Source organism: Aulonocara sp. 'chitande type north' Nkhata Bay, linkage group LG17 (genome assembly GCF_057382095.1).
Source record: "Aulonocara sp. 'chitande type north' Nkhata Bay isolate Kocher_YH1m ecotype deep benthic linkage group LG17, A_spYH_male_GT1.1, whole genome shotgun sequence".
Lineage (NCBI taxonomy): Eukaryota > Metazoa > Chordata > Actinopteri > Cichliformes > Cichlidae > Aulonocara > Aulonocara sp. 'chitande type north' Nkhata Bay.
This window is the reverse complement of record NC_141360.1, coordinates 32068388-32081607: the sequence shown is the minus strand read 5'-3', so window position 1 is coordinate 32081607 and position 13220 is coordinate 32068388. Positions and strand designations below refer to the sequence as shown.

General features: G+C 41.1%; 1 protein-coding gene across 16 annotated transcripts in view; it reads right to left on the bottom strand.

Moving 5' to 3' along the window:
- The window catches only part of LOC147310381 (ELKS/Rab6-interacting/CAST family member 1-like), a 151707-nt gene that overhangs the window by 114258 nt on the left and 24229 nt on the right, over positions 1-13220 (bottom strand). For all 16 annotated transcript variants that reach the window (XR_015125809.1, XR_015125810.1, XR_015125812.1 and 13 more), the window contains exons 5-6: positions 647-894; positions 373-544 (exon numbers count right to left, since the gene is read on the bottom strand). Coding sequence is in view for 11 of the 16 variants with exons in the window: in XM_086269781.1 (XP_086125907.1) it covers positions 373-544; positions 647-894 (420 nt within the window). In the remaining 5 variants the exon portion in view is untranslated. The remainder of the gene's footprint in view (positions 1-372; positions 545-646; positions 895-13220) is intronic.

Genomic DNA, 13220 nt, shown 5'->3' with positions numbered 1-13220 from the left:
CTTAAAAGATGCACAAGAGTATATTTTGACTATTTGCCACACTGAAATTGGCAGTATGTGCTGGTAGGATGGATGTAGTACACTGACAGCATTTTGCCACTAGGGGGGGCTTTTGTATTAAGAAAGTGAATGTAACATTAAACCAGCAGAAGGAGAGAAAAAAGAAACGTGAGTGGAGAAACTGGGATAAAGTGTACACTTAAGACTGGAAGAAGCCAAGGGCTTTGCCTGGATATGATACACTCTGATGTGAACACATTCACATCTGGATATGCACAAAGACTCTCCCCTGCACACATGGTAATACTTGATTGCATATTGTTTCTTCTTTGCCAGTGACACACATACACATACACAAACACACACACGCACCTCTCTGAGTTGTAGCATCTCCTTGTCTTTTTGCTCAAGCAGACCCTCCAATTGGTGGATGGTCATCTCAGCATCGGCGAGTCGCCTCGTTCGCTCATGATCCTCCTCGGTTGCCCGAGATGACAGGCCTTTACTCTGCAACATTTCCAGTAACTTCTTGATTGACTCGTCCCTGTAAACAAGAAAACAAGGAAGTTAATAGCATGCTTTAGACAAGGTCACTGAAATCATACCTTAACAAATTACATTTAAACTGTCTTTTTTTAATCTTTACCTGGCAGTTAGTGTGTGTTTCTGTGTGTCTATCCTCAACTCCATTTCTTCAACAGTCTTCCTCAGGAGGAAGAGCTCTTTGGCTTGCCTCTCATACTCGGCATGGAGGCGCAAGAAGTTCTCCTCTGTCATTTCTTGAGGGGAAATGGGCTGGCTTCCGAGGCCGGAGTAATCGGATTGGAAGAGCTGGTTGAGATCGCGCTGGATTCTGAGCTCATCTTGCAAAGCCTGGATGGTGCATTGAAGATGCTGGTGGGAGGGAAACAGGGATGTTCAGCTTACGAATGAAAGAGTGAGCGATTACTATAATGGATATTCCAGACCGTGCAATGTCCATCATAGCAACTGTCTAATGTCACCTATAATCCTTTACACCTATTGCTAGTCACTTCGCTTGCTCAGTCCAAAGTTGAGATAAGTTTAACTTGGTACCTGCTTTCTTAGCTTCACTAATGGTAATTTTATAAGTCATTGCTACAAGTTGCTAAATTTTCTATACCGTCCCTTCCTTTTGTGCATCTTTGTATGTAAGTGTCACACGTCTTGGTCAGCTTACTTCACCAACTCACTCTGTCTCTATAATCTCACTGTACACCAGAATACCAATAAGCACATCTATACAGTAACCTTTGGAACAGGGATTTCTTTAACACCACACAGTGTAAAACAATCCACAACAACGCAGGTCCTTTTCCTCCAGATCTCCCAATGGCTCTTGGTTCACTGTGTGCCAAATGGTGTGTGTGGTAATTTGAGGTTACTGGGACATCTGCTGCTGTAACACTGATTTTTTTTATCAGCAGCTCAGTGTTGTTTTTCCACCTCCTTTTTAAGAAGTCTGACCTCATGCCTTAAACACGCTGGAAGGGATTATACAGTATCTCCAGGGTGACCCAGGAGCTCTTGGGGCTCACCAGTGCAAAGCAAAGACCTTTGGCCTGCTGTGCTCATCCTGTTGTCATTGCAAGTCTGATAAGGATAAAAAAATGCAACAGAGCAGGCAGTTTTAACCAGACTGTGGACCTTTGCTGTTTGCTAAAGTTTTTAGTTGTTTGCGTCAAGATCGTCAGCAGGAATACACCAATCAGAAATGCACAAGCAGTAGTCCTATAGTAAAATGTTGCTTCGTGTTTTGTTTAACTCAATGTAATCAGTGAGGGATTAGGAATTAAAAGGTAAAGAAAAGCTGAATTAATGAATCCCTAATGGGATTGCTCATTTTTAAAGGCATATTACAAGTTTTCTAAACTGTTAATAAAACAACCCAAAAATATAATTCTCTGAACTGGAACTGAAATGCACCATTCCTTGTGCAGTTAAATAACTTAATAAATATATTAAATAATCACATCATTTTCACACTTACTGCAAAACTCTAAACTCAGTTAAAAAGATTTTGCACAGTGATTTCATTTCTTAAACACAACTACCTCACACTATTCCTTCTTACTTGTGATGTCACTTACCAATTATGTGCCTGTGCACAGTCAGCAAGGTGAGATAAGAATCTATAACAAGAATGGCTGGAAATAATCTGAGAAGCAGAGGAGCTAACATTTGAGCCGCGGTGACAGGCTGTGTTCCTGTTCTTGGAATGGCGATGGATGACATATTGTGATTGTGGTGTGGCTCCATAGTGTAGTGGTTTACAGCCCTGAGAGGAGACATGAATCCCTTTGGGGTTGTGTCAGGAAGGGCATCTGGTTTAAAAATCTGCCAAATAAAAGATGCAGAGCTACTGGCTGTGAAAACCCCTCGTGAATAAAGGAGCAGCTGAAAGTAGCTTCTTCTTACTCATAGCAGAAGCTACTTTCACATCTTTCTCATGCAACATTCTGTAATGTTTACAGCATTCATTGAATTCTTTATGCAAAATTATGCTGTGTGAGAAAAATGTCAAAACAAACACATTCATTCATTCACAATAATAGACATGGATGGGTCTTATGAGCCCTAAAATGCATGTGAAACCTGAATATGGACTATTTCATTTTATATTTTTCCATGAGTATGAGTAAAGCAGGACAAATAATAAAACCCAGTCTCAGCAGATTTACCACAGTCTTGAATATTTTGTGTATCCTGCGTGCATGTGTATGTTATTTTTGTAGAATTGCAAGATTAGATTGCAAGATTGTCGCGTCTAAGGGAGCACTGAGCTGAGAGGGAAAGCTTTCAATTTACCAGTTCATATGTGTCCCAAGCCTGTCTTGTGGTTATTAAATCTAAAAATGACTGCAAAAAATCAGGTTGTGAATATCAGCAGAGCTTCCTCTGTAGGATGGCTGTGCTCAGCCTTAGAGATGCGATGAGCTCGGACATCCAGAGAGATGTCTGAATGCCCACTGCTCCTACATGTCAAAAGGAGCATTTGAGGTGATTCAGGTCTCTTGACAAGGACGTTTACTGGTCACCTTCCTTTGGTAGTCTTCCAGGTGCACTTAGCTGGGAGAAGACACAACCTGCAGATTATACTGATTATCTCTGGAAATAATTCAGGATCCCCTAGGAGAAACTGGAAAGTGTGGCTGGGTAGAAGGGCAGGTAGAATAACCTGCTAAGCCTGCTGTCACAGCAACCCAACTGATAAGGAGAACAAGAGGGATAGGTGGATGGATGGATGGATATGTGTGTGTGTGAGCGTTTTTTCTGTGGTGCTGTTTTTACATTTTTCTGGTATTTTGTGTAATGAATGCTCAGTAGTTTATTGCTTTTACAGGCTGTGTGTGATCCTTTGAGGATAAATCAACCAAGTTATAATTTGATTGTTAAGTTTTACCAAAAGAGTCCAATGTTTTGCAGATGTACTCTGAAAATTGTGTGTTTACAGTTTTCGGAGGAGCATAGAAGGTTTGAAAAAGTGTATCTTAGAAACAGAGAAGAGGCTTCTAGCAACACTTCACCTTCTTCAAAGAGAAGAGCATAAAGTCTGACGAGCTTAAAGCGTCAGCAGCACTTGTAGTGTAAGGATCGACTTTATTAGTGTCTCTGATGGAGGCCATGGGCTGAAATGCATCAATGAAATAATAAGTTCTTCATGCTAAAAGTGTGGGTGGACCTTTAACATCTTCAAAAATGTATCTGTAATTAATAAACTGCAGAGAGTCAAATGAAGAAATCCCAAAGTAAATCATTAGATTTTATTCAAAATCATGCACAAAATAGGTCAAGATCGAGCTTATCCAACATGTGAGTAGCTGACAGACCAACTGAGGTAGCATATGTGTGTCATCTCTGTAATGTGTTCTAAAAGTTTCCCGTCAGGTAAGTATCACAGCCATCATGACAGGAGATGATGTGACATGGCTACCTCTTAGTCACACAAAAGCAGCACATTATAAAAGTGTGTGTGTGTGTGTGTGTGTGTGTGTGTGTGTGTGTACGCGCGTGTGTGTGTGTGTGTGATGTCACACTGATGTCCCCAGGCTGTTTTAAAATGCGTCACAAACAACCTGAACAGCGGCCAGGTCATCGCAACACTAGTCATGGAGTATTTCCAGAGATAAAAATAATACAGGTACCAAAGCGCTGAGAGAGATGCACATGAGTGAGAGCAGAAGTAAACAGGAGAGGTTATTAAAAAAGAAGAAAAGATGAGATGCTATCGCTCCCCTGCAGCTATGATTGCTGAACACTGACGAAGAAAAGGGAAACGATTCAAGCAAAAAGGAAAAAATGATTAGTGAGGAGACAAAAAGAAACAATCCTTAGATATAAAAGATGAGAAAGAAGAAAGGAAATAGGAGCTGATAGTGATCACAAACATAGTGTATGCTCGTATAAACAGACACAAAAAATTGGATAAAAGGTAATGAGATAATACTGTAGCAACTGTCTGTACTCTGCTTTATGTCACACGAGAGCCAGCGCAGCATCTCTTCTGGTTTGTTTCAAATTTATGCATTTGTATTGAACCAAATTAAAGATGGTGAACATCTTTATTGTCTTGATCATTTTCTCTCTTTATCGTATCGCCATGTGTGGGTCGGTTTGCTGACTCATACAAAAGCTCCTCACATGCACACAAATCTGACGGCTGAGGCTGACATTTCTAGGACTCCCCTGAAGATTTAGAGCCAGACAGAGAGTGACAGAAAGCATCCCTTTCCTCACTCAAATATTCTTTCTCTGGTTTAATCCTCCTTCCTCCAACCCAACTCTAATTCCTACCTCTGACATGCAAACAATGACCCACCCATATCCAATAAAAATGCACCGTAGCTTCAACTGCTTTAAATAAAGGGTTCACACTAAGTTAACTGATTGATTAGTTGCTCAAAAGACACATAACAATTTTTAATTATCATATCTTAAACACCTTAGTGATTTAATTCTGCCATATAAATTGCTTTGGCAAATAATGGTAACCAGTGTTGGGGAGTAACGGAATACATGTACCGCCGTTACGTATTTAAAATACAAAATATGAGTAACTGTATTCCGTTACAGTTACCGTTTAAAAAGGTGGTATTCAGAATACAGTTACTTTGTTGAAATAAATGGATTACACTGCGGTACTTTCCTGTTTCATTTTGTCGCGGGTCAGGACTGTTTGGGTTTTGTTTGACAGCTACGATCTGTTGTTCCAGGCGGCAGCGTTACGGTTGCCATGGTTACAGGGCGACGCTCTCTCTCTCTCTCTGCGACTGTGTGTTTCCTGGGTGAGAGAGCGCCTTTTCGTTGTTGTTGTTGTGCTAAGCTAACAGGCAGAATGCTACAAGCATAGCTCTAAAGAATGTAGCATCATGGGCAGTGTAGTCCGTGTTGCAGGGAGAATGGACGCGAGGAGGGAGAAAAAGGGGAGTGGAAAGGTACGTGTTGTCATCAAGGAAAAACGGGAGCTGGAAGCATGTAAATGTAATAATAACCACTTCAGCCAAGAAGAGTGCCTGACGAGCCCAGTTGTAAGTAAGCTATTAAGACTCGACTGTACACCGTGTTCGTGTTTTCCTCCGAAACAATAAGTTCCGTTGGAGCAGCCTTTCAACGCCTCTCTCTGTCTCTCGCAAGAAAAGTTGACCCACACAACAAAGTAGAGCTAGTTTTCGGCTACAAGCCGACAGGGACCCCGCCGTATTAGTCAGAGGTCCCTTTACTACAGTTCGGAGTCGCGGACCTTCAGTAATAGTAATAAATCACACAGCAATAGTACATTCACGTTGTTGTAAAAAGCATGATAATATATTAAGTAATCCAAAGTATTCAGAATACGTTACTGTCATTGAGTAACGTAACGGAATACTTTACAGAATACATTTTGGGGCATGTATTCTGTATTCTGTAATGGAATACATTTTAAAAGTAACCTTCCCAACACTGATGGTAACCTACAAATTAACTGATATATACACTCACTGGTCACTTCATTAGGTACACCTGTTCAGCTGCATGTTAACACAAATTTCCATACAGCCATCTTTAGGGTTTACGGAGATCAGAAAAAGAGCGGTGAGCGGTGGTCCTCTGGGTAAAAATACCTTGTTGACGTCAGAGGTAAGAGGAGAATGGCCAGACTGCTTCCAGCTAATAGGAAGTTAACAGTAACTTAAATAACTACTAAATGCAGCCAAGGTATGCAACACAACCTTGAAGCATGGCTACAGCTGCAGAAGACCACACTGAGTGCCATTTCTATCAGCTAAGAACAGAAAACGGTGGCTTTTTGCACACGCTGGAGACTGGAGGAACACTGCCTGGTGTGATGAGTCTTGATTACTCTTGCGAGATTCAGATGGTAAGGTCAGAATTTAGAGTAAACATCTACACCACCATCCTGCCTTGCATCAGCAAGTCAGGCTGCAATATCGTTGTTAACCATGTCCACTCCTTTATCGCCACAGTGTACCCATCTTCTGATGATTGCTTCCAGCAGGATAATGTCCCACGCCTCCAAACTCATATCATTGAGTTCACTGTACTCAAATGGCCCCCACTGTCACCAGGTCTCAGACCCAGAGAGTGCCTCTGGGATGTGGTGGAACAGCTGACTTGCATTATAGATATGCAACCAACAAATCTGCAGCAACTGTGTGATGCTACTGTATCAATACAGAGAAAAATCTATGTCATTCAGAATTATGGCAGTTCAGAAGGAAAAAGGGCCACAGTGTTCCTAATAAATCCATTTGAGTGTATCTTATGACAGGATAACTACTTGGGGGCAACATTAAGAATACAGGGGAAAGCTGGCATGCCAAAAGGAATAAAAGAGAGAAACACAAATAACTATGCTCATTATTATAATACTGAATAGTATGTACTGTGTTTCATGTGCTATTCACGCATTAATAAAACGAACCCATGCATCACATTCACACACACGTACACACACATACACACCCTCACATCAAGCACCCAGAAGCATGTCAGAGTCATGGAAACAGTCATCCTCACGCAAATGCGAATCCATGTGCCTCTCCATCAAAGTCAACCATATGCAGCATGAACATACAGAAGCACAAAGTTTACACACAAACAATTCAGAAACAGAGCGCGCACACACTCACACACATGCGCGCAGAGTTTGTGTTACTGCCTTCCCCCTAACGCACACACAGCTGGAATGTAGTGCTGAGAAATGCCAGAACAGGAAAAAAGGAGGGAGAAAGGAGGAAAATATTATAGGAAGCAAGAAGAAAATAAAGCAAGCAGAGTGGGAGATAAGGAGAAAGGGAAAAGGGAGAAAACAGTGTTAACTGTCTGTGTTAGAAACAGAAGGAGGAGAGAGAGAAAGTTCTGTTTTTCTTCTCAGTTTCTGCTGAGTCATCTGTGGCTATCACCTTTGACCCTGTCAAATATTTCCTGATTTCTCATGGGAATGGGGGCGTATGCACCAAACATGCATACATGTACACCGACTCGGTTTGAGCGTATGGTCAGAATCACGAAGTAAAAGAAACTTTACTCAAAGCAACACGGCATGGCTACTGAAAATAAGGAAATTTTTTACTTTCACTTTGCATCAGTTTTCTTTCTTTCTTCTTTGCAAAAACACCTCACCTAAGAGCGAAGAAAAGAAGAAAATCTAAACGGGGACAAAAAACATGAGATGACAAATCAAGATGATAAATCTCTACCTCAGAGGAGCTGAAGCTTCATATGAAATGTATGAATCAGATAGAATCCACTTATGTGAACACATTGGAGTAGGGCTGTTCGATATAACGATATATCTCGGATGACGATATAAAAACGTCTATCGTTTCATTTTATGCTATCGTTTGTTTCGTGGTGTCGCAAAGTAAACTGTTTACGACAATATTTTTTCATCGTTTTGATGGTCACTGTAGTGGCTATATTCATTTCTTAAAGTTTTCGCTTTCTCTTATATTTAATATAACCACACTATGGACGGACAAGCGCCTGTTTTTATGCGTTGTCGTTAGCAACAATGACGGTAACAGCATCGCGTGTCCGCTTGTTTATGTTCCACATAAACCTTTCACAATAAAGCTCAAGATCCTGTTGAGACTTTTCAAAATAAACAGAATCACGTGAAAGAGCAGATTATTTACGGAGAAGTAAAAAAGAGCCGCCAGGTGCTAAAAAATAAACCTTAGAGTCAAACGTTAGAACAGGCTTTTCCCCGCAGCTCTCCGTGTAATAAATACTCACAAAGAAAACGGCGGCCGTTACAACTTGTGTCTAAAAATGTATCGTTTCATGCATCGGTTAAAACACTCGACTCCAGCTACACGACGCAGCTGGAAACACTTCCCGCAAGACGAGCTGCCCGAGATTCACAGACTTTACAGAAAATGTTACGTTTTTGTGATTTATATCGTTATCTACGATAGAATTCTTATATCGGGATATGAGATTTTGGTCATATCGCACAGCCCTACATTGGAGGACAGTGGTTTGAAATGTTTAGTGTGAGAGTAGTCAACTCCTTAAATGTCATGATTACTGTAAATATTATCTATAGAGGCTGTCATGACTGCATTTACATGCACATCAGCACCTGTTACTCAAAAAGCCAAATTTACATAAAATCACAACCTCTAAAAAATATAACGGCATAGATTAAACACACAGGGTATGTTCTAAGCAGAACATAGACTATCACCTGTGATTTTCATTTGCTCTTTTACCAGATCCAAGGATGTCAGATTATGTATTTTTTTTTGCAAAAATATCAAAATGTTCAATTCTATTCTATTTGAATTTATTTGTATAACACCAAATCACAACAGTCGCCTCAAGGTGCCTTATATTGTAAGGTAAAGACCATAAAATAACATATATCAGACAAGCCCCCCTATGAGCAAGCACTTGGTAACAGTGGGAAAGAAAAATTCATTTTAACAGGAAGAAAGCACCAGACTAGGTGAGTGCCACCCATCTGCTGCGACCAGTTGGGGTTGAGGAGAAAGAGACAGGAAAAATGATTAAATGCAAAGTGGTGTGTAAAGGCATAGAGAACTGAAAAGAGGTAAGTGAAGAAGAAACACTCAGTTCATCGTCCAAAGCCCCCAGCAACCTAGGCCTGCTAGAGTGGTTCAGGGTCACCTGATCCAGCCCAAATTATAAGATTTGTCTAAAAAGGAAGTTTTAACCCAATTTTAAAAGCAGAGGATTTCTGTCTCCTGAATCCAAACTGGGAGCTGGTCCTGAAAGCTGAAGACTCTGCTTCCCATTTTACTTTCAAATACTCTATGAGGGGGATATGGTAATATGAGGTCTTCAAGATTGCATGGGACCACTAGCATAACTGGTGAGGGTGACCCCTCCCATGACACAAATGACAGAGGGCACTTGTAGCAAGGTAGAGACCAAATTTCCAAACACTAGAAAAATTACTGGAACCAAATTTTTGCAAAAGAAAGTAAAATTTAGTAGGATACACTGCTGCTGTATGTTTGCATACTGAAATATCATTTATTGCTTAAAACAGAACATGAATGAGTCGATTAAAAAAAATCATAGACAAATAAATTAACGATGTCTTGTAATCTAATGAGCAGTCTACATAATTCCTATTCATGGTTAGAGGAGAAAAGAAAATCCATTTGTGCGCATAGTCACAATTTTTCCATCCAACGTCATCCCTCCCTCCGGCCACCGCTCATCTGTCGTTCAATATTAACCATCCCTTCGTTATTACTCTTCCGTCTCATCCCTCGCTTATTTTGCACTCATTGGGTGAGTCATGCTTCCCCCTTAACAAAAAGACACACTGTGACAGAAACATGTATACACGACACACACACACACACACACACACACACACACATTAGGATGGACGCATGATAATGCCCACACGCAGAGATACACACATATGCAGGAGACAACATAATGTTGGAGGCAGCGGTCATGCTGTGTGTATGTGTGTGTGTTTGTGTGCATGCGTGTGTGTGTAATGACCGTGAGCAGTTTGAAAGAATCGCCCACTCAGGCATTAGACAACAGGCAGATTAACACACTCACTCTCTTCTTTCTCTGAGGATAAAGGTGGTGGAACATAATGAAGAGGATGAAATAAAATGCAAAGAAGAAGAATGGCTGGAAGACACACGAGAATGCAAAAACAGCATTATTACATGCATCTATTAAAAAAAGAAAAAGGAAAAAATGAGGACGGAAATAAGTGTATGTGACAGAAAAGACAGAAAAGGCAGGAGTATATATATGTGTTATATGTTGACCCTAATCAGTAGCTTCTGAGAAGAGAAGAGAAGAGAAGAGAAGAGAAGAGAAGAGAAGAGAAGAGAAGAGAAGAGAAGAGAAGAGAAGAGAAGAGAAGAGAAGAGAAGAGAAGAGAAGAGAAGAGAAGAGAAGAGAAGCTCAATCATATAGGACTTTAGAGGCAGACTGAAGGGAAAAAAGACAAGCAGCAGAAGAAAACATGGGGGGGAGTGACTGTACTGTAATTCTGTCCATTCCCCCATCAACTTCTCCCAAACTCACTCCTTATAAGGAAAGCCATGGCTACCGCAGGGACACACATACACAAAAACGCAGAGAGAGTAAGTGAGAGGGAAAATTCGCAAAATAACAGCCTTGTGTGAAAGCAGCGAAAACTGACCCTGTGCTTCTTTTCAGTTTCAGATCGTTCTGTCTTTCCACTGTAAAACGAACACTGGGTCTTTCTGAAAAGAAAACCATGGGGAAAGAGTGCTGTTTCACCATGTCTCTGCGTTGAAGTTAAAGTTTTATAACACTCCTGCGTGTACAAGTCTCCTCCCTTTTCTCTCTCGCTTGTCTTGCTCTCTTTTCAGTTACAGTTTACTCTCTACATGCATATAAACCCTTCTTGTGCTTTCTAGCCCACACTTTGTCACCTTTGTCGTCCTCTTCTCTGTCCATCTGTTTTTTGGTGCCCTGCTATCACTCTCTGTATTTACTTTATTCCCTCTTCCTTTCATCCCTCTCTCTCACCTATCTCTCCATCCTCACTAAATAAACACACAGGTTTGGGGACCATCTGTTACTGATGAGCATTTGTGTGTGAAAACACACACACACAAAATTCTCCCACCACAATAATTGGAGGACACACAAATGCTGGGATAACTGCAGCAATAGTGTTTTATTTATTTGACTTCAAAAGGTAGAAGGTGCGACCGTCTGACACAAGTACATAAACCTGCACATGCAAAATGACAGCATGCATACACAGACACACACACACATAGAAAAAAAACAGTAATAATGAGTCATGAGTCCACATGCAGAGGATGGAAAAAGGCACAGACTGCAAACAACAGAAGGAGAGAGGATAGAGAACAAAGATATCATCATCACTGCATGTGGAGAAGTGACTTTTTAAAACTTTACTGGCCCTGCCTGCTGTCTTCTCCACAAGGACCCTGTATCACAGATCCTCTCAGTCTCAGTCAAGCATCAATCTCCCCACTGTGTTTAAAGAAAATCTTCCAGAAGCAACGTCTTAGTTTTTGACCATCTGTAATAATGTTCTTGAAACTGCAAAATGTATATTGTACTTGTTAAATTAAAGACACAAAAAATAGTAAATGGTCTGTATTTGTATAGCGCTTTACTTGGTCCTAAGGACCCCAAAGCGCTTTACACTATACACAATCATCCACACACTGGTGATGGCAAGCTACAGTGTAGCCACAGCCACCCTGGGGCGCACTGACAGAGACGAGGCTGCCGGACACTGGCGCCACCGGGCCCTCTGACCACCACCAGTGGGCAACAGGTGAAGTATCTTGCCCAAGGACACAACGACCGAGAGTGTCGGAGCTCGAACTGGCAACCTTCCGATTACAAGACGAACACCCAACTCTTGAGCCACGATCGCCCCAAAAAATCAGACATATGGTTAAATGCAGTCCCTTAAACTGCACAAAACTATTTGGAATATAAACCAAAGGAAAACTATGAGATCAGCTATGAAACCCAATTTAACATACTGCTTTTATTATGAAATTCTACTGCATTTACACTAGCTGTGCTTATTTCCAAATGAACAGCTTTTAATATCAACCACTATAGTGAAAAAGAGATTGATATTTCCATCTGCAACACATGTCCCCTTCTATGTCTATAAATGGCAAGCGTAAGGCAGTGAGAACGGAGCAGAACAGATGATCAGTTCAATTCAGTTTTATTCATAAAGCACCAAATCAAAACAACAGTTATGGAGCTTTATTTTGCAATGTTAGAAAAAAAAGTTCAACAATCTACTCTGAGCATTCTCCTGGAGATTATGAAAAGGAAGAATTCCCTTTTAACAGGAAAAGCCCTCCAAACAAAGGAAAAAGGCTCAAGGAGGGGCAGCCCTCTGCCATGACCGGTTGGGAGGTGAGGGGGAAGAGAGAAAAAAAAGGAGATTGCAGAGAGACGAGGACAAAACACAAACTATAGATGAGAGAACACAAAAGTTAATGACATGCAGTAGTGGCAAATAAACACATGGGGGAGTGAGGAGTGGAGAAGAAAAATTTAGTGCATCATGTGAAGTCTCCCCCGCAGCGTGAGCCAATAACAGAATAATTATGGGATGGTTCAGGGTTGCCTGATCGGGCCTGACAGCTCAAGGCTCTGCCACACAATGTGCTTTTAGAAACTCTAGGGACTGCAAGTAAGACTGTACTAAAAGGTCTTTAAGATACGATGGGTCTGATCATTCAAGTCTTTGTATGTGAGGAGAAGGATTATAAATTTAATTCTGGATTTAATAGAGTGCCAGTGAAGAGTAGTTAATACTGTAGAAATATAATCTCTCTTTGTAGTTCATGGTAGCACTCTCCCTGTGGCATTTTGGATCCAATCAGATATGCCACTGACTGTGAGACAGCAGGGAAGGAAAAGTGGGGCTAGAGGTGGGTTGCAAAGCAGCTCACAGATGCACATCTGTTGGCAGGCTAAAGAGACATTTATACTATGTCCTCAGAAGAGGCACAAATCATGCTTTGGTGTAATTTTGGCCGATTGTGTCCCTATAAATTTTTATAACCTCATGTGGGTGGCATGGCTGAAGACAGGGGTATATGACTCCGGCAGCTTTTACTGGCTTTTCAATGACATATCAGTGCAGAAGCTCAAAGATTCCCAGATCACGGTTCAATTTCGTTACCAGCACTACTGCAGAGATTTTGGACGAG